At 52.7% G+C, this 21,618-nt stretch overlaps 7 protein-coding genes across 7 annotated transcripts; 4 read left to right on the plus strand and 3 right to left on the minus strand.

Moving 5' to 3' along the window:
- The first annotated feature begins 108 nt into the window (after nt 1–108).
- HD553DRAFT_195305 (PRP38 family-domain-containing protein) lies at nt 109–1,623 on the plus strand. The gene is made up of 6 exons (XM_046177058.1): nt 109–273; nt 361–436; nt 505–661; nt 728–843; nt 925–1,067; nt 1,170–1,623. Exons 1-6 carry the CDS (start codon nt 220–222, stop codon nt 1,497–1,499), a joined length of 876 nt encoding a protein of 291 aa, XP_046038098.1. The 5' UTR covers nt 109–219; the 3' UTR covers nt 1,500–1,623.
- Nucleotides 1,607–2,983, minus strand: HD553DRAFT_340524 (polynucleotide kinase 3 phosphatase-domain-containing protein; the record flags this gene model as incomplete). The annotated part of the gene is made up of 6 exons (XM_046182564.1): nt 1,607–1,737; nt 1,860–1,980; nt 2,051–2,153; nt 2,260–2,452; nt 2,591–2,806; nt 2,881–2,983. The coding sequence occupies 6 exons, from the start codon at nt 2,981–2,983 to the stop codon at nt 1,607–1,609; spliced, it is 867 nt and encodes a 288-aa protein (XP_046038099.1).
- A 260-nt stretch (nt 2,984–3,243) lies between these two features.
- Nucleotides 3,244–5,101, plus strand: HD553DRAFT_293929 (anthranilate phosphoribosyltransferase). Its single transcript, XM_046178445.1, has 4 exons — nt 3,244–3,519; nt 3,598–3,921; nt 3,985–4,362; nt 4,450–5,101. The coding sequence occupies exons 1-4, from the start codon at nt 3,361–3,363 to the stop codon at nt 4,942–4,944; spliced, it is 1,356 nt and encodes a 451-aa protein (XP_046038100.1). The 5' UTR covers nt 3,244–3,360; the 3' UTR covers nt 4,945–5,101.
- Nucleotides 5,102–5,653: 552 nt separating this feature from the next.
- HD553DRAFT_269762 (nuclear condensing complex subunit) lies at nt 5,654–9,408 on the minus strand (the record flags this gene model as incomplete). The annotated part of the gene is made up of 17 exons (XM_046177629.1): nt 5,654–5,815; nt 5,876–5,985; nt 6,050–6,135; nt 6,195–6,319; nt 6,382–6,513; nt 6,576–6,695; nt 6,751–6,852; nt 6,921–6,959; nt 7,026–7,157; nt 7,223–7,393; nt 7,459–7,625; nt 7,706–7,807; nt 7,856–7,967; nt 8,023–8,099; nt 8,165–8,267; nt 8,387–8,988; nt 9,039–9,408. The coding sequence occupies 17 exons, from the start codon at nt 9,406–9,408 to the stop codon at nt 5,654–5,656; spliced, it is 2,712 nt and encodes a 903-aa protein (XP_046038101.1).
- Nucleotides 9,409–9,792: 384 nt separating this feature from the next.
- Nucleotides 9,793–11,743, minus strand: HD553DRAFT_307948 (putative galactose metabolism-related protein). Its single transcript, XM_046179484.1, has 10 exons — nt 11,622–11,743; nt 11,510–11,547; nt 11,320–11,442; nt 11,117–11,252; nt 10,962–11,045; nt 10,709–10,874; nt 10,581–10,620; nt 10,151–10,519; nt 9,947–10,074; nt 9,793–9,879 (listed from the first exon to the last, which is right to left on the minus strand). The coding sequence occupies exons 1-10, from the start codon at nt 11,640–11,642 to the stop codon at nt 9,872–9,874; spliced, it is 1,113 nt and encodes a 370-aa protein (XP_046038102.1). The 5' UTR covers nt 11,643–11,743; the 3' UTR covers nt 9,793–9,871.
- A 1,647-nt stretch (nt 11,744–13,390) lies between these two features.
- Nucleotides 13,391–17,475, plus strand: HD553DRAFT_307950 (uncharacterized protein). The gene is made up of 10 exons (XM_046179485.1): nt 13,391–13,675; nt 13,744–14,358; nt 14,437–15,093; nt 15,158–15,286; nt 15,367–15,639; nt 15,701–15,797; nt 15,880–16,025; nt 16,093–16,418; nt 16,485–16,862; nt 16,933–17,475. Exons 1-10 carry the CDS (start codon nt 13,534–13,536, stop codon nt 17,425–17,427), a joined length of 3,258 nt encoding a protein of 1,085 aa, XP_046038103.1. The 5' UTR covers nt 13,391–13,533; the 3' UTR covers nt 17,428–17,475.
- Nucleotides 17,476–17,796: 321 nt separating this feature from the next.
- Nucleotides 17,797–21,049, plus strand: HD553DRAFT_307951 (acetate--CoA ligase). The gene is made up of 10 exons (XM_046179486.1): nt 17,797–18,031; nt 18,111–18,428; nt 18,501–18,719; nt 18,789–18,920; nt 19,007–19,229; nt 19,306–19,593; nt 19,667–20,234; nt 20,319–20,485; nt 20,551–20,616; nt 20,689–21,049. Exons 2-10 carry the CDS (start codon nt 18,124–18,126, stop codon nt 20,779–20,781), a joined length of 2,061 nt encoding a protein of 686 aa, XP_046038104.1. The 5' UTR covers nt 17,797–18,031; nt 18,111–18,123; the 3' UTR covers nt 20,782–21,049.
- The last annotated feature ends 569 nt before the right edge of the window (nt 21,050–21,618 follow it).

Genomic DNA, 21,618 nt, shown 5'->3' on the forward strand with positions numbered 1-21,618 from the left:
AAGGGTTTCGTCATGCATGCATGTCGATCAGACCCGAGACTCGAAGCGAACCATGCAAGAGGGGGGATCGCCGAACCTGTACTCGTACTCGGTAGGCAGTAACCTTTTACCTTGTATCGCAGAGCACAGACCCCCTAACCTTACAGTCTCGTTATCCCAATCCATTCATCCACGACTCCTGAGGCGAGGGCACCTTGTAAAGCAAAATAATCCCGGAACATGGCCAACTCGACGCTCAAAGGCTCGCTCGCCATCCACGGTGGAAACCCCCAAGTAAGTCACGCTCGCGATTGCGGTTCGTGAGATCGTTTGCACTCACGGGGCTGGTTTCATCCCTAATATGTGACGTTTTGCTCTTAGTTCCTGATAGAAAAAGTGATCAGAGCGAGGATATATGACAGTATCTACTGGAAAGAGCAGTGTTTCGCCCTGACCGGTGAGTACTCGCTTCGACATCGCCAGATGGACCTCTCGTCGGCATGCTGATTCGTCTCCTCATACCAGCCGAGTCCATCATCGACAAGGCCATCACGCTAGATTCTGTCGGCGGGGTCTACGGGAACCAAAAACCCACAGAATTCCTCAGTCTGACCCTGAAGCTACTCACGCTACAACCGGAAAAGGCGATCTTGTTGGAATATCTTCGGGCCGAGGAGTTCAAGTGAGTTATGCTCATGATCAATCTGATACAAGTGATCCATCAGCTTATCACTGGCGTACCATATAGGTATCTAAGAGCGCTGGCGGCGTTCTATATCCGTCTAACTTTCAAATCGTTCGACGTGTATGAGATATTAGAACCGTTAATGAAAGACTATAGAAAGCTCCGAACGCGGGATATAGGCAAGTTCAGCCCATCTCTATACACAAGTTGAATCCCGTGCTGATTCGCCAGATCCGCTTTGTTTTGCTTCGATTCGATAGGCGGCTACCATCTGTCATACTTTGACGAATTCATCGACCAGCTCTTGACGGAAGAACGGGTGTGCGAGGTCATTCTCCCTCGACTGACCCGCCGAGATATCCTGGAAGAGACGGAAGGTCTGCCTAAAAGGACGAGCTTCTTGGTGAGTCGCTTGAAGATCCGGAATGCGGCAACGTCCCCGGTCTCTCTCCGTTATCGACGCTGATATCGATTGTTCGACTCCGCGTTCATATCGCCCTTGCAGGAAGAGACCCTCCAATCCGATCGCGGTTCTCGTTCTCCTTCGCCCGTCCGCCGCCGCAACCGTTCCATCTCGCCCGACCGAATGTCCGCCGCTTCCTATCGATCTCGGTCGAGGAGCATCTCACCGGATCGAGAGGCCGATTTTATACCGAGCAGGACGCCCAGCGAGGCTTATGCTAGCGAAGGGGATGGGGGTTATAGGAGCCGGTCTCCTAGCGTTAGTCCTGATCGCGAGATCGGTCAAGCGAAGAGAAACGATGATGGCATGGACGTGGACGATGCGACGAGCTACAGGAGCCGAAGTCGAAGCGTCTCTCTAGATAGACAATAGTCGGGCGCTGAATCATATACCGGCTTCTACTTGTTCTGTACTGTACGACTTTCCGTAACGAAACCGAAAATATAATGACACTTCGACCATGATATGTTCTTGACCCGCTATGCCTTCTTGAAGAGGTCTTCCGGCACATAAAACGGAAGTCCGGCATTATAGGCCCATTGGCGGTCTGAATCCGAATGGTCGCCTCGTCTTCCCGCGGCGTCACCAACAAAGAAGGATTGTTTCATGTCTGAATAAGATGGAAGTCGAGGTCGGGGTCGAAGTGTCAAGTTCGATTTTCAGGTTAGCTAGCTCGCACTCGGATCACATCGCAAGAGGGCCTGAGAAAAGGGAAAGACGTCGAAGACACACCGATTTCGATCCCCCTGTCCGCATAGACCTTCTTGACCACCTCGAACATCCCGATTCTTGGTTTACGATACTCGTCGTCCCCTGTAGCAGCCAAGATCCTCAACGGCAAGTCTTTAGGTAGCTAAATGCGTACGTATAATCATAATGAGTGATCGAGCTAATCGTGATTGCAGAATGAGCACAGAACCTACGTCTTGACAGATCAACGGGATCTTCTTCCTCCATTCGTCGAGTTTTCGTAGTCCGCCTTCCCCACGGGTTAACTTTTGATTCGAGATGATGATCAGGTGATACCTACAGGAGATGCAAATGAAGAGTGAATCGATCAGGCTGATATCATAGCAGCATTGCCCAGAATGACTATCAACACCCAAGGGTGCCGGCAATAAGAACAACTCACCCGTCCTCGTGCCACTGGAGCAATTTCTTCTTCACATTCCCGGACCACCATTGCCAATCGTCACGGTTCTTCGGGAACGAGCTGTTCCCCCGGGTCTTTATGAGGCAACCGTCCAGGTCACAGAGAGCTAGTTTGATCTTGACATTTGTTTTTAAGGGTTCCGATGGTGACGTAGACGAGGGTGAGAGTGGAACTGAAACAGAGAGTGTATTCGTCTTCGTTTCATTGCTCGGATGGGGGGTCGGAACTAAATCAGAAGGGATATCGGAGAAGAACGACGTGCGTCTTTGATCAGCCAGCGAGAAGTTGAACAGCGAACGATCATACTTACCTGTCTCAGCCTGAGAGTCAGCAGTCAAAGAAGAACCAGAAGAAGAAGCAGCAAATGGATCCAAGTGGAGATAATGTTCGAGGGTACGCGGGCTGGGTACTTTGATGTACGGCGATATCGATGATGACGACGTCGATAGGCCAGCGCTGGTCGATGTCGGTAAACCTGGACTCGAGCCAGAGCCAAGTTCAGAAGGACGGAAGAACGGATGGACAGCTGAAATGAGAGACTCTGAAGTCAGTATATGCTCGACACCCTGAAAGCTGGCGGATAGGAGATACGAGACCCACTCGGCTTGCCAGTGGACGACCCGTCGACTTTCGAAATGTTGCGTTTCGATCGAGATGTCCCGGAAGCGAGCGAGCTGCTACTAGCGATACCATTCGACGCCATTTTGATTATTTCGAAGCGAGAGCCTAGCTTTGTTAGCCTGTGTGACATGTGACCCTGGGTGCCGCTATCTGGGCCTTTCTTCGAAAAGTCGCTCGCTCGAGTGCAAATGGATGATATTCCGTGCATCCCCCGGCGATCGGTCGAGTAAATAGCTTCCGAATCGAGCGATTTCGGAAGCATATTCACTCCTCTAGGGGCGACGTGAATCTGTTGGGGGAAAGTGACGAAACCAATAATATTCCTATTCATTCAGTCCATCGAGGGATGACTTGCATGACTTGATCGCATCGTCATGATCGACTCGAACCTTTCCCTTTAAAGCTGACCATCAACCGATCTCTGCTAGACGTATATACTACAATCAAAGGAAAACAGCCATGACTCGCCAAGAAGAACAGACCCAATACACCCCGGACACCTTCAAGGTGCTCCTCAAAAAGCTTACACAAGTGCCGGATGACTTTACCCCCGAGGACGTCGCCCAATGTTTCCGTCACCTGTGTAGGAGCGATGGAAAGGGAGCTACGGAGGCTCAGGTGAGGCGTCTACAGACATCTGATACAAGATTCACAGTCTGGAGACTGAGCCCTTTGCGATTCTTCAAACCGTGACAGATCGGATCCTTCATCACCGCATTGACCCTCTCAGGTCTAGACGCTTCCCCTCAAGTCGTAGCCGCTTGCGCCCAAGTACTCCGAGAACACTCTGTTCAGATCGGCTCTTACCTTTCTGGAGAATCGCAATCCGAATCCTCTGCCGACAACCAGAGCAAGCACACGAGTGTTGAGAAGTGGGATTTCAGCAAGACCGATAATGTAGGGGACGGTTATACCGGCCTGGTCGATATCGTCGGGACTGGCGGGGACGGATTTGACACATACAACGTGTCAACAACTGCGGCGGTTGTCGTATCCGGGACTGGTCTGAGGGTTGCCAAGGTGAGAGACCAGCAATTGAGATAGCGCTCTGGTTTCTAGCTGACTCGATCTGGTGCGATGCAGCACGGCTCAAAAGCCGCAACATCGACTTCAGGCTCGGCTGACCTTCTCATGTCCCTCGGAGCCTCCCTTACTTATCCCCCTTCAGCCCTTCCTACCCTCCTCTCCACCTCTCCCTTCCTCTTCCTCTTTGCACCGCACTACCACCCCTCCCTGGCCCATCTCGCTCCGATCCGTCGACAACTGAATTTCAGGACCATCTTCAACGTCCTCGGTCCGCTTATCAATCCGGCTAGGCCGCAGAGGATGGTGTTGGGAGTAGCCAAGAAGGAGTTGGGGGACACGTTTGCAGAGGTTTTGAAGCTCTTGCAGGTCGAGCGGGCTTTGGTCGTTTGTGGGAAAGAGGGCTTGGATGAGATCAGTTGTGAAGGAGAGACTTGGGTACGTTTGGGCTCTCGAAGCGGTACATGACCGACTGAGATTAGCTTAGCGAGAAGCTGACCTGACCCGATTATCATGTTCGCTCAGACATGGGAACTCATCGACGGCGAAATCACCACGGGCTCCATCCACCCCACACGCGACTTTGGCCTGGCGACCCACCCTATCAGCTCAGTCCGAGGATCCACTCCGGAGCTCAACGCCCTGACATTCAAGTCGATTCTCGATCCGGCTTCTCCAACGCCACCTCACCTCTCCGCACCTGCAACTCCGGATTCGCCTTCGATCGATTCCATTACCGATTACGTCCTCCTACAATCGGCCGCTCTGCTCAAGGTCGCTGGGAGGGTGGACAATTACAAAGATGGTGTAGAGATGGCTAGGCAGAGTATGTCTTCCGCAGGAGCTTTGAAGGCTTGGGAAGGATTCGCACGGATCAGCCAAGAAGCCACGGCATCTGTCGCAGGCGGACCGGGCAGGGTGGAGGAGGACGGAGGAGAGGCTGCGAAGGGTGGATTGGTTCCCGCTTGGTTACATGCCAAGGGGGAGTTCAGGGAAAAAAAGGAGAAGGAGAACAAGTGATGATTGGCGAGTCAAGGATGCGTGTTGTGCATCGTCCGTACACCGCGGGCAGTTCTCGAGGGCGAACACGAGATTGCGTTCCATCGTCTCTCATGGCATGAAAAGTCTCGTCTCGTTTCCACATCTTCTTTCGAGAAGTGGCGTCTAGGGTCGAAACGATGCAGTGTATATATGCGTGTGCGTATGCAAATTCTGAACCAAAGATTGACCGGTCGCTTTCGTATATCTAGCTAGTACAACAAATCGCTTGCGAAACCGAATCACTCCGCCTCGCTGGCTGTAACGTCGTCGTCGTCTTCTTCCCCTTCTTCCTCCTCCCCTTCCGACTCTTCACTCTCGCTTTCTTCTACTACTTGCGGTCGTCGCACCGATTTCCTTGTCGGGTTCCGTCGCGAAGGCTCTGCTGGCACGGCGCCAGCCTGCTCTTCGCTTGCGTCGAAATCGGGTTGGTCGTCTGATTCGTCCGACTCTTCATCGCTTATAGGTGTCATCCTTTTGCGCGATCTAGCACCGGCAGCACGGCGCGAAACGCCTCTAGTTGCGCTTATGATCGACGTGGATCAGCTTGGCAATCGGGCAGCGCAAGACGACAGTCACACTCACGTTCCAGCCTGCGAAGCCGCATCATCATCGTCTTCGATGTCGCTGCTGTGTACATGGGAACAGCGCATGAGCTCAGGACTAGCAGTTTGGAAACACTCCGAGTAACTCACAGTCTATCGATAACACCCCATACCGACTCGAGCGTCTCAATCCGACGCAACGCATCTTCGTCTATCGCCTCTTCTAGCTGTTCAGGATAATGCTTGGTGAGCGATTTTTCAAATCGAGAGAGTGCATTTCGCGAAGCGGCATCAGCCAGTGGGCGTCGCTGTGAAACGATCGTATTGTGTCAGCATGTGCAATCGTTCTTTCTCTGATACACACATACCGAGGCGATATTACGGATCAGGACAACCATGGCCTGCAGCCTTGGCGTTTCGACTTGATCGGGAAGATAGAGCTTTGACAACAGCGCAGTAATCGTCTTTCGCATTTCCTCTGTCAATTAGAAACGCTTGGCTCAGTATTGATTAGAGAGTGTGCGACGAAGACGAATACTTACTGTCACTGCGAGTCGCGATCATTCGGAGTAGCCCTTCGGCAAGGTAGAAATGGATCTGTTGATCGTACTCAACACCTTCTCGCTCTCTGGTGCAGGCAGATATGGGTCAGGCCGGCTGCAACCAAGTTTGTCGTTTGATACTCACACGACCTTGCTAGGATCCGTCCAGTCCACGAGTAATAGTGCCATCTGACTCAGTGGCATCGCCTGTTCGTTGGGATCGAATGCCTTGATCTGCGTCGCCAGCATTTCGATTGTCGGAACTACAATCTATCTCAGCCATGTGTACGAGTTAGTCAAGATGGCTATATTCTCTGACCGATATGACCTACCTCTTGCATGCGCCGTTGATTCAAGGGCGAAGAATAGCAATATACCGGGAAAAAGTAACTCAGACATTGGCGTAATGGCAAATTTGTCACTGTGTCACTCGACAAGAACAGTAGGACAAGTTGTTGCAAGAGCTGTGCAAGATGCACAATTCGATCAGTACCATAACCCATGGCTAGACCTTGGCAACACTTACTCCTGCATCGTAAAGCATTCCACTAAGCAAGAGCTTGGCGCTACCCTCAGCCGACACGGCCTGGAGTCCAGGAACGTCGAGCGCGAGAATATGTCGAACCAATCCGACGACTTGCTCGACCTATTGAGTCAATTGGTAAGAACGCGTATTGATGGCAAGTCCGAGTCTGACTCACCGGCATTAGATCCTGTACCAATGTGCCGATATCATGCACCATCAAGAGATCGAACAGAATCTGCGCTGTCTTGATTCGAAGATCATCATCACCTGCGTTCAACTATTCAAGCGGATCACAACCTAGTTTTAGCTCGAGCTACGAGGCCACCAAGAATCACGTGCGCTTACCTGCTGCATGAAGAGGATGAACGACTCCTTGGCCATTCTCTAGGAAAAGATTAAAGGCTGAAAATAAGCAGATGTAGGACGATATCCAGATCAACCTTGACTGACGACTTCGATCATGCAGCACAGTGCTAGGCAGATCAAACCCTGCTCTCTCAACGCCGGTTCCTCCTTGTTCCGTAGAGACGGTACGATCAGGTCGCTTATGACACCTGCAAAGACCTCGTTATCACGAAGCGTCTTTGTTCCCGACCATATGAGCCACTCAGGACAGCTTGCGAGCGGTTGAAAGCGGCAGTACTCACTCCATTGACTCGTTCTAGCAGGCTCCCGCAGACGAGCAAACAACGCAGATCGATGGTAGCAGCTTCAAGTTGTGCGGCCGGATCGTTCGCTTTGGCTAGTATACTCTGTCTCCGTCGGCGTGTAACGGATCGTACCGACGTTGCAACCGAGGCGGAATCATCGTCGGCCATCTGGCAATGGTGTCTTTTCCTATCAACATTACTTCAAGCATCGCTAAACCTGGCGGGTCACTTACAATGGACATCCCTCGATCTCTCCCTTCGTCTTCTCCCAGACGGATTTCGGTCACGACATCCACGATCACTCGAATGAGATCACGTTCGCTGTCAGAAATGCTAGCCAGGATGTTCATGCATAGGGAGATGAGCGATTCTGGCAAGGATGGCTGCGAGATCATCTCGCCTGCATGTATCGACAAATTTTAACGGATCAGTACGATTTTGGACGTCCACCGATCAACGATCTCGTCTTTAATCACTCACGCGCCAACTGGAACATCTTGCGTCGCCCGATCTCGTCCGCATAATCCAGCCCGACCGCAAGCTTGCACAATTCGGCCACCACGAAACTTTTACCGACGAAACCTTCGGGTAGATCTTCTTGATCTTCCAAGTTCCCTGCTAACACGCCACCAGGCTGTAAAGCATCCTCAGGTAGCATGCTGATGAGGGTGTTGAATTCGTCTTGGATCTTGAAGGCAAATGAGGTCACCACCGGGAGGACCCTTTCAAGTCGAGCGTCGTCCTGTTATATTTGGTCAGCCAGAACATATCGATTACCCGCTGCGGAAGAGATTTACCTTGTTAGTTGCGCAGTGATCTACGAACACTCGAGCTAAAAAGGCTCTCTCTGGCGTCATTTCGTTCCAGAACGCCTCTGACGTTCGCCAGCGGATCAATTAACATTGATCACAAGCTATGTGGCCAAAAAAAAATGCATACCATCAAACTCCAGGTCGTCGACCAGCTCTCTTCGCGTGCCAAACAGCGACAACAGCGCTTCTTCCGCTGTCTGCGGGTTGGAAAGGTCGAAGCGCTCCAGAAACTGCCAAGATAGCCATAGGGATCAGAGCCAGACTCGCTGCAAATCTATCTCGCTATCACGGGGTGATTACTCACATCGACTAGCTTCGCGACAGCTCCACCAGACTGTTCGTCTTTGACCTCTTCCCCAATCCAACCTCCGATCATCCCTGAAGCCGCGTTTCTGACCGCCGCCTCCCGATCACCCAACCCATTCTTGATGAGATCCTCCCGTTGGCCGATCGTCAACACCCTCATGTCCGGGACGTTCTTATTGTTCAGAATATTGCTGTAGAGTACCTTTCTCAAGGTCGAATCCACGTCCCTGGATCGGGCCAAGATATGCTCAATTGTCTCTGGCTGGAGAGGAAGGTGATACAAGGCGACTCGGCGGACTTCGGCAGCGGGGTCGAATCGCATCATGTCGAGTACGATCTCCTTGAGGCTAGGTTCGTCCTCATCGAGTTCTTCCTCATCTTCTCCTCCCATCAGCTTGGAGAGACCCAAGATTGCCTGGACTCGAATACTCGGTTCCTTGTCGTTGGCCCTGGCGACCAAGGTGGTCCGTAGAGGCTCATACAGGTCGTCATCGATCTCGCCGAGGCTGTTTAGCAGGACAGAGAGGGTCTGGACGATTCGGTATCGTACGGACTTGTCTTTGGCGGATGAGCCGGAGAGGAGGTGTCTGGTGAGCTTGATCGTGAAGCGGGAGGAAGGACCTTCGACGACGCCATTCTCGCCGGCTTTAGCCTCGTCTGCGCGTTAGATACAGTAGACGAATTAGCCACTATACTAATCCTACGTATCGATCGTTCCTCACCCTGTTCCGTGGTGTAGGTCACGAACTTCCCGACGAACGCAACCACTCGATCCGCTACGGCTACTCCCTTCTTGACAGGCAACACCCTCTCAAGGCACTCCATAAACTTGGTATTGAACCCCTTTTCCCCAACCAGCATCGTGCCCTTCGGACCCTGCTCCGTAATCTCGGCACATTTGTCCTGGATCTTTCTAAGAGACACTACGTTTTTCCGGTGATTAGAAGCGTTGTGCTGGACTTGTCCAAAGATGGGCGGGATGAGATCGAGGTAGTTGACGAGGTCGTCGGGAAGAGGTACCGACTCGCGAGCGGTTCTCGCTATCGTCCGTCTAGCGACTGGCATGATGGAAAGACTACGAGGTCGAGATGCTGGGCGCTGTATACTGCGATCAGTAGTGCTTGTACCTCTTGCAGATATTGACCATGATCTGAATCATCTGAATCATCTCCCACCGAGGAGAACGTTTGTTTACATTTCGGGGGAAAACCAAAACAAACCCACCCAGCTTCTACATCCGGCCCTATATGACCGCTTACGGCATGGCATGCACGACCCATCCATATCGAAAGGACAGGAGTCACGATTCGTAGCTATCTGTCACTGCACGAGACATGCACCGATACCGAGTCCTGGAGGTGATGATAGAGAGGGGCCAAGAAAGAAAGAAAGAAAGACCCGAAACAGACGATCACGAGCTCAGCCGCGACTGGCTACTCGTCGCGCTTCATAACCCAAAAGATGATGCAATCCGATAGAATCCCCTTGTACGTTTACAAGCAACCCCCAGCCAAACCCTTTCCCTTGCTCAATAACCTACAACCTCGAAGCCATGGTTCAGCTCAGTCGCTCAACAAAAATCACGCAACCGGTTAAGACTCACCTTTTGGGTTCTGCGACTGCCAGTTCCATAGATCCTTGCACATCGTTTGCAGGTCCTTCTCGGCCTTCCATCCGAGTTCTTCATGGGCCAATTTAGGATCGGCGGTGAGATCCGGTACATCACCCTCCCTGAGCATCGAAGGAAGAGTCAGCAAGGTGCCCCAAAGGGTGACAAAATTCTGCCGATCACGGCGCCTGAACTCACCTTCGACCCACAATGTCGTACTTGTAATCGAACCCACTGGCCACCTTCATCGCCTCGATCATCTGCTTGACACTATAAGCCGTTCCCGTGCCCAAGTTGAATGCCCTATACTTGCCCTTCGTGCCCGTGACCGAGTAGATGGCGCCCTTCTCGATAGCGTCCAATGCAGAGACGTGGCCCCGGGCGAGGTCAACGACATGGAGGTAGTCACGTACGCAAGTCCCGTCGATGGTAGGGAAGTCGTCGCCAAAGACTTTGAGAGGGTCGTTGATCCGGCCGACAGCGATGGCAGCGAGGAGAGGAAGGAGGTTGTTGGGCTTACCCTGGGGGTCTTCGCCGATCTTGCCTGAAGGGTGGGCACCGCCGGGGCTAAGAGGTAGCCGGTCAGCTACTACCCACGCAAAGCCTAGAGATGACCATGCAGACTCACTTGAAGTACCTCAACGAGCAAATGTTGAAATCACTGTCGGCTGTTATGGTCACCCACCAGAATCGCTGTGGTCAGTATCCTGTGCAGCCTTTATCGTCCGCGATCTGCCCGCGTCCCGTCTGACTCACCCTTGGCGAGGTCCATGAGGATGTACTCGCAGAACACCTTGGTCTTGGCGTAAGGGCTGTGAGGTTGCAATGGGCTCGTCTCCGGGATGGGAATCGTCTCGGGCTCTCCGTATACGGTAGCCGAGGATGAATAGACGAAGTTCTGACACCCGTGATCCTTCATAGACTGTACGAGACGGATCACGAGCAGGCTCGGTTTAGACTTGCTTACTCAGGGGTGAGACGCATATAAGTGAAAAAGGTCTGAACTCACGTGCAAGAGGTTGAGGGTACCTGATACGTTGTTCTCATAGTATTGCAAGGGCAACTCGTTCGATTCGCCAACAGCTTTCCAAGCCTACAAAGCCCCGTTCAAGATCAGCTGCAGTCTCTTCCCGTGTCCCTCGTAGCAAATCCGCTAGGACTTACAGCCAGATGGATAACACCCCAGATCTTTCCCTTGCTCTCATAAGCCTCGAAGAGCTTGTCGATGGACGATCGGTCAGTCAGGTCGGCTTGGTAGAGGTCGATCTTGGGGATCTCGCCGCCGAACTTTTCCTTCAAGCTGCAGAAATACGTAAGAATCGTTAGCCCTTTCAACCTACAGTCGAGAGTGATGTGCAGGTGCTCACCCAGGCTCCTCGTTGGCGACCTCTTGTACCCGGGCGATACATGCCTCGGCCTTTGAGTTGTGCCCGTTGTCGAGGACGACGGGGAGGTATTTCCCAGTTCGCAGCAGTTCCAGCAAGATGTGGCTACGTAAAGGTTCCAAGACGAGGAATCATCAGATCGGTTGTCATGGTATACAAGATGGAGGAGGACTTATCAATGTAACCGGCACCTCCTGGGCAGAGTACACGCTGGGGATGGAGATCGAGATCATGGATCATCAGCATCGCGCGAAGGATGCTCTGCAAGCCGTTTCTCGGCTCACCTTGAGTTCAGTGGAGGACATTATTATTATGATTGTTATCCGTGTCGGTATCCAGAGCTTCGAGCGACCAGATGCAGTGCGATGTGCGAAAGAAAGGGCAATAATAGTTGTGTATATGATAATTTCGCTGTTGCAGACAGAGTGTCCATACTCGGAGGTCGGTTGGTGAATTCCGACAAAGGTCCGAATCGGGAGAGAGAGGGAGGTGAGGGTGGACGCGTCGCACGACTGTCGACCGGGAAGCGGGACCGTGTGCTCATGAACATGTGAACATGGGAACATGGAAACGTCACGCATCATTTGGCATATGGATAGGGTTGTTTCAGGATAGTCGAGGTCAGGCGGTGGCCTGGAAGCAGGTACCACTTACCACAAGGGAGCTGCCTATGGGCGATAAGCAACGGATCATCGATCGATGTCAAGGTGAACTCATCGTCATTCATGACAAATGTTAATCCCTGTTTCGGATAGGTCCTAGCATCCCAGCCGTCCACGCGTGGTCCGGATCGCGAGTCTGGAAGAGAACAAGGGAATGCTGGCGATGAGGGACTATCTAAGCGCATGATAGGGCCTTGTTGGAGAAGGTTCTCGAAACGTAGGCTTCGTAGGGTGACCTTCACGCTAACACATCCAGCGCGCAAAAGTGGAAAAGAAGTGACAAATCTGTCGAGCGCTACGCAAATGTCGGTTCTCCACTGGCGATTTGTGCTTCTCGAAGTGAGGGCTTACTTGAACGAGCAATCGGTCAGCTTCGTCATTTACCGGTCTTTCAATGAGCCAAGCAACGCTTGCGAGTGTTCTTCCCCAGCCGGCGGGAAGAAAGGATGCAATTATTCTTGTTTTTGTCAGAATGCCGCAAATTAGTGGAATATTGCAGCGTTTTGTTGGGGTTGATTAAGGCTTCTTTGAGCTTGATGACGGTCTCCAATAGCTATACACCTGTTCATACGTCTAGATGTCAGATCTGGTCTTGTATATTGCCAAAGGCTGCCATGTCGCATACTTCGCGTCGTAGTCGAATCAGGAATTACGGGGATCAAGATGGTGAGGAGGGCAGATGTAACCGAGTGTATTCGCGTATACGCGTATACATCACTTTCGGTTGAAGAGGTACGATTGCCAAGATGCAGTGCCGCTGGAGTATCTCAGGCGTGAGGAATCGATTTGTTTGTGCATGTCCAAGCGAGTGTCAAGGTAGGTGGCGAGACGTGATAATCGGTCGCAAGCTCATGGGGTTGGAAGAGATGCTAGACAAATCTCGACCTGGGAACCGATCAAACGTATCTACAAAAGCTCAAGGGTTGCCCGGACAATTTCTACTGTCCAGCCCCGTGTCAGCAAATGCAAGCGCAGTTCAAGGTAAATTCATCACAAGGGTTCTTATGCCTCACCATATTGTATCCAGGCAGCTCCTGAAGCTGCTTGGGGTACCTGCACATATTTTCAACAGAACCCGAGCGCAGTCGAAGAAGAAGCTGTGTATCTGAGTGATCGCGATTGACCGCCCGCCAGATGCAAGTTGTTTTAAGCGGAAAAAGACGCCAACGAGTTATCAGATTTCTTCGCCTGTCGAAAACAGTAGTTTGCTGGTGAGACTGCGGCTGATAATATTGGACGTTCAGCTTATACATATATCACACAACGACAGAAGCTGGTACAGAAGCACAGAAGAGTATGAGATGACTGATCCGATCCGTCTGAGATGAAACCCATCCTGTTTGTCGAGCGCAGCAGGAGATGGCCGAGGATGATCGTCCAAGATTTTGCTTCCGCGCTTGCCCGAGCACCGAGCTAAAGTGTATTTCGACAATCTTTCGACGAATTCCTCGAAACTCCCCCAATCAAGCTCAATGCTTAAAGACTCATCAGCTTCGCTCTCAACAGACTTTGACCTAGACAGATCGACAGAGCCATGCCTGCTTTCCGCCGAGGAGGAGGTAACATCCCGCGAGGTGGTAGAGGTGGAGCTAGGGGCGGTGCTCGTGCTGCTCGAGGTGGTCCTCGCCTCCCCTTCACGTTGACCGAAGAACTGGGTCTGCCATCTCAGAAGAAGAGTGAGTTCTGCTTCAACCGCGAGCGGGTGAGGGGAAAGGGTCCGATCGTTTTTGCTATCGTGGTACAGAGGAATACTCTCGACCATATGATAGGCAGGAAGAAGGGCGGTTCGACAAGAGATCGCAAAACGGGTCAAGACCGACATTCGATGGTGCTACAAAACGACCTTCTCCCTCTGACCGGGAGCTCGAACGACCAGCAAAGAAACTGAAAGAGCATGTCAAGCCGGCCGTAACGAGGGATCCTCCTCCCAAACAAGCTGTTGCAAGCTCGGACGAGATTTTCATTCCGGCTCCTCGAAGTAGCGCATCTGGAGAGAGGAAGAAGATTACCGCTTCTACCTCGACTCCCCTGTCAAGGATGCTTGCATCACAAAAGGGAGGGAACAAAAATGTTGCAGCCGAATTTGAAGAAGACGAGGATGATGCCGTCGAGAGCGAAGCGGAGGAGCCGAGATCCAAGCGGGCGGCTTCGGATGACAAGGGCAAAAAGTACAAAAAGACCGCCGTAGTATCCGATGCTCCTCTGGACCCGTCTATCATGGATTCTGCGTTTGGATCTGGGCGGGGAAAGAAGGCTGAGCGGGATGAAGAACAGGAGATCGCCTGGTTGGAGTGGAAGCTGGGCAAGAAAGGGGCCAAAAAGCCAACCGAAGATGGTGACGAGAGTGACGGCCTAGATGGTAAGCCGTCCCGAACCGTACCTCATTAACAAGTACACAGGCTGATTCAAGATACACTTCGTTCGCATATGATCCCAGATCTACTCAACTTTGCAGATTCTGTGGCATTCGGCAAATCATCCAAATCCAAAGGCAAAGGCAAAGGCAAAGAAGTTGTCTCTGCATTCGATTCGGAAAACGATGACATGGATGGGTTACTTGACATGGAAGATGACGAGGAATCGATGGTGTCGTTCGGGTCTGGTCAAGAGGATATGGCGGAAGAGGAAGACGACTTCATCAGCGACGACGGGGATGTGGATGAGGAGGACGATCTGGATGATTCAATGGAAGAGGACGATGATCTGGCTCAATTTTTGACTGAAGATGAAGATGAGGAAAGCGAGGACGACGAGTTGAGACGGAATACCGAAGAAAATGCTCGAACAGCCAACTCGGAACCAGGGACGAAAGCTGTTGATGCGCCCGCGCCTGCACCCGTCTCCCCTGCTCCTACAACTGGAAAATATGTTCCACCTTCGCTGCGAAAGTTACAGCAGCAAGCAACGGCAGAGGCATCTCCATCGAGTGATATCTCAGCGACGGCAATCAAGACCATGGAACAACAGCCCAAGACGGAACAGCAAATCAAGCTGGAACGGAAAACTCAGGGTCTGTTGAACAAGCTCAGCGAGGCCAATATCGAGTCTATCCTGGCTGAAGTGGAGGGTCTGTATAGAGAATGGAGCAGGAACGGCAAGTGTTGCATGATTTCGACAGAAATTTGTTCGTGACGCTGATCTTTGCGGGGCTTGTATAGAGGTCACGACGACCTTGACTGACATGATCATCAAGATCATCTCGGATAGGGCCAATTTGCTCGACTCGTTCGTGATCCTCTACGCGACATTTGTCGCGGCTCTCTACAAGCTCAAAGGGGCGGATCTGGGTGAGTATCACGAGTGCGGAACCGATTGTCAGAGCAGCAGTGCCTGATACTCCAACACATACACCTTCGATGACGTCCAGGCGGTCAATTTCTACAGACCGCTGTCAACCGCTATTCGACAACTAAGGACGCGGCCATGCTACATTCGAATCACAAAGGAGATGATGCGGAATCACCAGAAGATCCCGGCAAGCAGCCTTTGAACATCCTGACGCTCATCTCGGAGCTGTACAATTTCCAGGTCGTTAGCTGTCTCTTGATCTACGATCTGATCAAGGGGTTCATCGATGACTTGGGGACGAGCGGCCCCAAGGGAGAGTTTGCTGTCGAGGGCGTATTGCGGGTGCTACGATGTAGGTCTCAATCGGAATGGTCGTTTCAACAGCGGTGACTGAACAAATTCGTTCGCTCTAGGCTCAGGACCGCAACTGCGATCAGACGACCCGGCAGCTTTGAGAGACATCGTTACGCTCGTCCAGGACAAGGTGTCAGGGCAGGAGAGCAAGCTTAGGTGAGTAGCGGGGTCTTTCGGCCAGTACAAGTAACGGCTCACTGACTTCGGGACGTGATCCGACTTCTCGACGTTTCAATAGCGCCCGAGCCAAGTTCATGATCGAGACTTTGACCAATATCAAGAACAACAAGGTCAAAAATCTACCCGGAGGTCAGGGACAGGTGGCCTCCGAGACGACGACTAAGATGAAGAAGTTCTTAGGTGGTTTGAGCAGGAAAAGGCAGGGTAAGAGATTCGACATCTATTTCGTTGATTTACGTTTGATAATGATTATTGCGCTTCTACGCTGTAGTCATGGCGCACGAACCCCTTCGCGTCACGTTGAACGACATTTTGACGGCGTCTACGAAAGGTAAATGGTGGATTGTGGGTGCCGCCTGGGCAGGGGACCCCGTCCGAGAACGGGAACGCGAGCGAGCGCGACAGGTCGCCTTGAAACAAGCTTCCGAGGGCAAGCAAGCCGGTTCCAAGCGAGAGGCGGACGAGGATGGGGACGACGAGACGGACTTGATTGGGTTGGGAGTTGGACAACAGGACGAGTTGTTACGGTTGGCGAGAAAGCAAGGGATGAACACGGATGTCAGGAGGCAGGTGTTCATGGTGATGATGACGAGCGATGTGAGTCTATACACTACAACGCCTTCTTCTTTCAAGACTGACGCTCACCCTTCCATCCCCTCACAGGACTTTAGGCATGCGTGCGACCGTCTCGCCTCTCTCAAGTTCACCGAAGTCCAACAACGAGAATTTATCCGGGTCGCCCTGCACTGTCTCGCCATCGAACCCAATTACAACCCATACTACGCCCTTCTCCTCTCCCACCTGACATCCACCTCGTACTCCCATCGCTTCACCTTGCAATATGCGCTCTGGGATTTCTTACGGGATCTAGGGCAGGACGAAGTCGGAGGGGAAGGGACTAGGGGGGATGTGAGGGGTACGAGCGGGTTTGCAGGGTTGGACGAGGGCAAAGGGGGGAAAGCGTTGGGGAAGGTCAAGAGGGTGGGAATGGGTTTGGGATGGGTCATCAGTCAGGGTGGAGTGGATTTGACCGTCTTCAAGGTGAGTCTCCGTGTAGGTCGTAAGAGCCCGGTATGAGACATGGGGCTGATCATGACCTGCTATGGTACAGCCCGTGGATCTCACCTCGCTCCAACCGGCGTCCAAAGTCTTCTTCAGGACGATGTTCTCTTACCTGGTCCTAGGCCTTTACACTCGTTCGCCCGGGTTTACGTTGACTGCCAAACAACGGGCCAAGCGGGTGGCATCAACATCAACATCGAATACGACTAAGACGCAGGGACAGAGGTTGATGCTGAGTGAAGATGAAAAGGAGACGATAGAGGCCATTTTCGTCAAGACCATCTCTGCTGGGGGGATGGAGTTGGCACAGGGGACGAGATACCTGTTGACCCGTGAGATGGGCATCACCGCCGGTTCATCACAGCAAGGGAGGGACGAAGCCACGGGCAAGAATAAGAGCAAGAACAAGGCGAGCGTGAATTTGGGGACGAGTCGACGGTTCGGGAAGTTGATGGACGATCTGGAGGTCGAGGATGAGGGGTATAGGGGGATCGTCTGGGAGGGACTTGGGGTTGCGGAGGAGGTCTTGGGGAAGATGATGTAGACAGACAGAGCGAGTGCCCGGGATATAATGGATTATATGTGCAGGGGGTGTTTTCGGTACAACTTTGAGTAGCCTTTGGTCGATGATGAGTTAGCGTGTTTGATCGTGTTTGATGCTGACGGTTTCGGGGCTTGACGACCCGGTGGATGTCCGGTTTCACATTCTGCATCTCCCCCCTGCTGTACGGACCTGATCGGCCGTCACGCGCAGTCGACTCTCGGCCGATTGCGACCGAGAGATGATCGATCGCACCGACGGCCGAGCGGATGCAGTTGGAACGGGATTCATCATCAGCAGCGAGTGAGCCCCACGCGGGGGAAGAGTGAGCAGCAAGCAGGGCGAGCACCCTGAGCAGAAGCCGGGGCACGATGGGTGGATGCCCTTCCTTGGCTGTCATGGCTGCATGACCTTTTGCTCAGATGCACCGAATGGGCGATCATATATATAACAGACAGCAATATCGTCACCTGACCTGTGCTCATCGTCTCGGTACTGAAAAACCACGCAACCTCTGCACACACAGAGAAACCATTTACACCTAGCCACGCTCCTGACTTGAACTAGTAGCCAGCAGCTCACCTGAAACAACTTGCTTAACCAGTCGGTGAGTACATGACGAAACCAGCAGACTCTGTCTTGATCCTTGTAGCCTGACTCTGAATGCGCTTCATGAACCATGTCAGCGACCCTTTAATCATGCCAGACGCACCTAAACAACCCTCTTCCGCTCCCGAGGCCGACAACCCACACCGAACGTTCGATGGCCAAGAGGAAGGGCACGTCCCCACCTTCCCCGTCCCCGAGCGAAACTTGGGCAAAGACGGCTACCCAGCGCCTTTTGTCCAAGGTGGACTGGACGGGTGGAAGGAAGAGTGGAAGAAGAGTGTGGGGGATCAGGGGGATGAGTGGTGGAGAAAGGCGGCCGAGGACAATTTGTACTGGCACAGGCCGTTCACCACCGTTAGGGCTGGTGGATTCGAGAACGGAGACACCCAGTGGTTGTGCGTATTGTCAGGCCTTCTCGTCTTTATATTGACTTTCCGCTGACAATTCCTCCTGTCTCACTTTCGTAGCCCCGAAGGAGGTCTCAACGTCTCCTACAACTGCCTCGACCGTCACGCTTACGCCAACCCGGACAAGACGGCCATCATCTACGAAGCCGACGAGCCCGGTCAGGCTAGGGAAATTAGCTATGCCGAGCTCTTGAGAGAAACTTGTAGGATCGCCAACGTCTTGAAAGGGTGGGGAGTGAAGAAGGGAGATACCGTTAGCATCTATTTGCCCATGACTTGGTGAGTCGCGCTTGTCACCTTGTTTGTGTATGAAAAGGTGAGGTAGCTGACACCAATTTGATGTCGTAGGCACGCAGCGGCGGCGTTCTTGGCTTGTGCGAGGATCGGAGCGATCCACTCGACCGTCTTTGCTGGTTTCTCGGCCGAGTCCTTACGAGACCGAGTACAAGATTGCGAGTGTCGGGTGCTGATCACTTCCGAGTGAGTGCACATCCCCCACGAAGCCGTTCGCCGCATCGCATGAGCTGACTTTTGGATTCGGAAACCAATCTACCTCCTGTTCTCAGCGAGGGTAAACGAGGTGGCAAGACGATCGCTACCAAGGCCATCGTCGACTCTGCTCTCAAGGAGTGTCCTCTCGTCGAGAAGGTGCTCGTGCTTCAGAGGACGGGTAACGAGGTGCCCATGGAGAAGGGTCGTGACTTCTGGTGGCACGAAGAGGCTCCCAAGGTGCCTTCTTACTGTGCGCCGGAGATCATGAACAGCGAGGATCCGTTGTTCATTCTCTACGTGAGTTCCCCGCCTGAACGATCCTTGTTTATGGGATCGACTTGGCTGACATTGTCGACGCTGAACCCGCCGGCAGACTTCGGGATCGACGGGTAAACCCAAGGGAGTCGTCCACGCTAGCGGAGGTTACATCCTCGGCGCTTTGATGACCGTCAAGTACGTGTTCGACGTTCACCCGGAAGACCGATTCGCCTGTATGGCCGACGTCGGTTGGATCACTGGACACACCTACATTGTCTACGGACCTTTGGCTTTGGGTGTGACGACAACCTTTTTCGAATCGACACCAGTCTACCCGAACGCGGGGAGGTACTGGGATTTCGTTGATGAGCACAAGATCACCCAGTTCTATACCGCGCCTACTGTGAGTTCAGCTTGACAGGCGAATGTCATGCCAAGGGCTCCCACGCTGACCGTGAAGTCGGGGTAACTTTCAGGCCATTCGTCTCTTGCGACGACTTGGAGAGGAACACGTCAAGACGCACAACTTGTCTACCTTGCGTGTCATCGGATCCGTCGGCGAGCCTATCAACCCGGAGGCATGGCACTGGTATAACGACAACGTCGGTCGGGGCAAGGCGACAATCGTCGATACCTACTGGATGACCGAGACGGGTTCCATTCACGTCACCCCCATCCCTGGTGTCACCCCCACCAAGCCCGGTTCGGCGACGTTCCCCTTCTTCGGTGTCGACGTCGAGATTCTCGACCCGAACACGGGTGCCGTACTCGAAGGTGGGGATGTCGAGGGTGTTTTGGCGTGCAAGAAGCCGTGGCCTTCTCTCGCCAGGACCGTGTACAAGGATCACGCTCGTTACCTCGATACCTACATGAAGCCCTACCCTGGCTACTTCTTCTACGGAGACGCTGCCGCGAGGGATAATGACGGGTACATCTGGATCAAGGGAAGGGTGGACGATGTCATCAACGTGTCGGGTCACAGGATGAGCACGGCAGAGGTTGAATCTGCCTTGTTGATGTTTAGCGGAGTGGCTGAGAATGCAGGTGAGCCTTGCTTGATATCAGGCTTTGGAAGCAGAAGGTGGCTCAAGCTGACAGAGTACCGATCGAACCTTCGCGCTCTTGCAGTTGTCGGAACTGCCGATGACCTTACCGGTCAAGCCGTTCATGCTTTCGTCTGCATGAAGGAAGAGTCAGATTACAGCAAGGCGCCCGAAAAGGAGGCCGAGTTGAAGAAGGCACTGGGGATTCAGGTCAGGAAGGTCATCGGACCGTTTGCTGCTCCCAAGAAGATTGTGAGCGTCACAGTCCGTGAAACAGGGACACATGACAAGGAGCTGATGCAAGACTGCGTCTGTAGTACATCGTCCGAGACTTGCCCAAGACCCGATCAGGCAAGATCGTTAGGCGAGCTCTTCGAAAGATCGTGAGTCTGGGCAGCACAAGCTCGATGGACTACGGGCAATCGTTGACCTGAAATGACTACTTTTATCAATAGGCTTCTGGCGAGGGAGACCAGCTCGGAGACTTGTCGACCATCAGCGATCCTTCGATCGTCGAACACATTATGGAGGCTGTCAAGAAGGCATAGCGAGATGTCGATCCATTACGAACAAAGAGAGAAAGAAAGTAGCGTGTCATGGGCCCAGATCACCGTCGGAGATACTATCCAGAATGTTGTACCATCTAAGCGAACAAGCACCAAGCAGCGAATGAAAGACAATGTGGAACTTTTGTTAGGGACGCGATTTTTTCCTTAGGGGCGCGATTTTTTGACGGCACAAGGGCACAAGGAAGCAGATTTACATCCGGATCTGCGCGCCGCTTTTTGAAGCCCAATTGATACATGTTACCAAGTCAAAATTCAACCTCCAACATGACTTCAAATCACCTGGATTTGCTAGGGTGAGATACTGAATGACTAATGTACCAGAATCTGCAGAAAAAACGAATTTTGAAGAAGTTGTCACTAACAACTTTGGCTGTCTCAAACACAGGCCAAGAATCGCAAAATCACGTAATATTTGGTTCCGGCGCGCAAGTTCTAGTTCCCCTCCCTCTCATGCCTCAATATTTGCTTCCGAAAAAGATCGCGTCCCCAAGAAAAAGATCGCGTCCCTAACAGAAGTTCAATGTGGCAGATAAAGCGCAAATCGGAACTTTGTGATCGTTTATCAGCTGAGAAACAACGTTGGTTCCGAAACGAAACGTCTGCACGACCGGAACTGGCGACCTCGAGATCTCACCGCAACCGGTCCGTCGGAAGCAAAGTTTTGATGATCCAGCCAGCCTCCCTCGCGTGCGCGCGACAGGTTCGGGACCTGGATCGGCAGCCGCGCAGCCGCCACGGTCAACGACGACGACGCGATCAATCAGAAAGAGATCGCGGGCCACGTGGTGGGCCCGACGTGTCTCACCCCCGCCCTGC

Source organism: Filobasidium floriforme (assembly GCF_021052385.1).
Source record: "Filobasidium floriforme strain CBS 6241 chromosome Unknown HD553scaffold_6, whole genome shotgun sequence".
Taxonomy (NCBI): Eukaryota; Fungi; Basidiomycota; class Tremellomycetes; order Filobasidiales; family Filobasidiaceae; genus Filobasidium; species Filobasidium floriforme.

Bases quoted from the DNA above. Each gene is read 5' to 3' on its own strand.
- HD553DRAFT_195305 (XM_046177058.1), top strand. From the start codon at position 220: ATGGCCAACTCGACGCTCAAAGGCTCGCTCGCCATCCACGGTGGAAAC. The intron at 437-504 runs GTGAGTACTCGC...TCCTCATACCAG, and splicing joins GCAGTGTTTCGCCCTGACCG to CCGAGTCCATCATCGACAAG. The intron at 662-727 runs GTGAGTTATGCT...CGTACCATATAG, and splicing joins CTTCGGGCCGAGGAGTTCAA to GTATCTAAGAGCGCTGGCGG.
- HD553DRAFT_293929 (XM_046178445.1), top strand. From the start codon at position 3,361: ATGACTCGCCAAGAAGAACAGACCCAATACACCCCGGACACCTTCAAG. The intron at 3,922-3,984 runs GTGAGAGACCAG...GGTGCGATGCAG, and splicing joins CTGGTCTGAGGGTTGCCAAG to CACGGCTCAAAAGCCGCAAC. The intron at 4,363-4,449 runs GTACGTTTGGGC...ATGTTCGCTCAG, and splicing joins GTTGTGAAGGAGAGACTTGG to ACATGGGAACTCATCGACGG.
- HD553DRAFT_307948 (XM_046179484.1), bottom strand. From the start codon at position 11,642: ATGTCCTCCACTGAACTCAAG. The intron at 11,548-11,621 runs GTGAGCCGAGAA...CTCCATCCCCAG, and splicing joins TGTCCTCCACTGAACTCAAG to CGTGTACTCTGCCCAGGAGG. The intron at 11,443-11,509 runs GTCCTCCTCCAT...ACCTTTACGTAG, and splicing joins GGTGCCGGTTACATTGATAA to CCACATCTTGCTGGAACTGC.
- HD553DRAFT_307950 (XM_046179485.1), top strand. From the start codon at position 13,534: ATGCCTGCTTTCCGCCGAGGAGGAGGTAACATCCCGCGAGGTGGTAGA. The intron at 13,676-13,743 runs GTGAGTTCTGCT...ATCGTGGTACAG, and splicing joins TCTGCCATCTCAGAAGAAGA to AGGAATACTCTCGACCATAT. The intron at 16,026-16,092 runs GTAAGAGATTCG...TCTACGCTGTAG, and splicing joins TTTGAGCAGGAAAAGGCAGG to TCATGGCGCACGAACCCCTT.
- HD553DRAFT_307951 (XM_046179486.1), top strand. From the start codon at position 18,124: ATGCCAGACGCACCTAAACAACCCTCTTCCGCTCCCGAGGCCGACAAC. The intron at 18,429-18,500 runs GTGCGTATTGTC...TCACTTTCGTAG, and splicing joins AACGGAGACACCCAGTGGTT to CCCCGAAGGAGGTCTCAACG. The intron at 20,235-20,318 runs GTGAGCCTTGCT...GCGCTCTTGCAG, and splicing joins CGGAGTGGCTGAGAATGCAG to TTGTCGGAACTGCCGATGAC.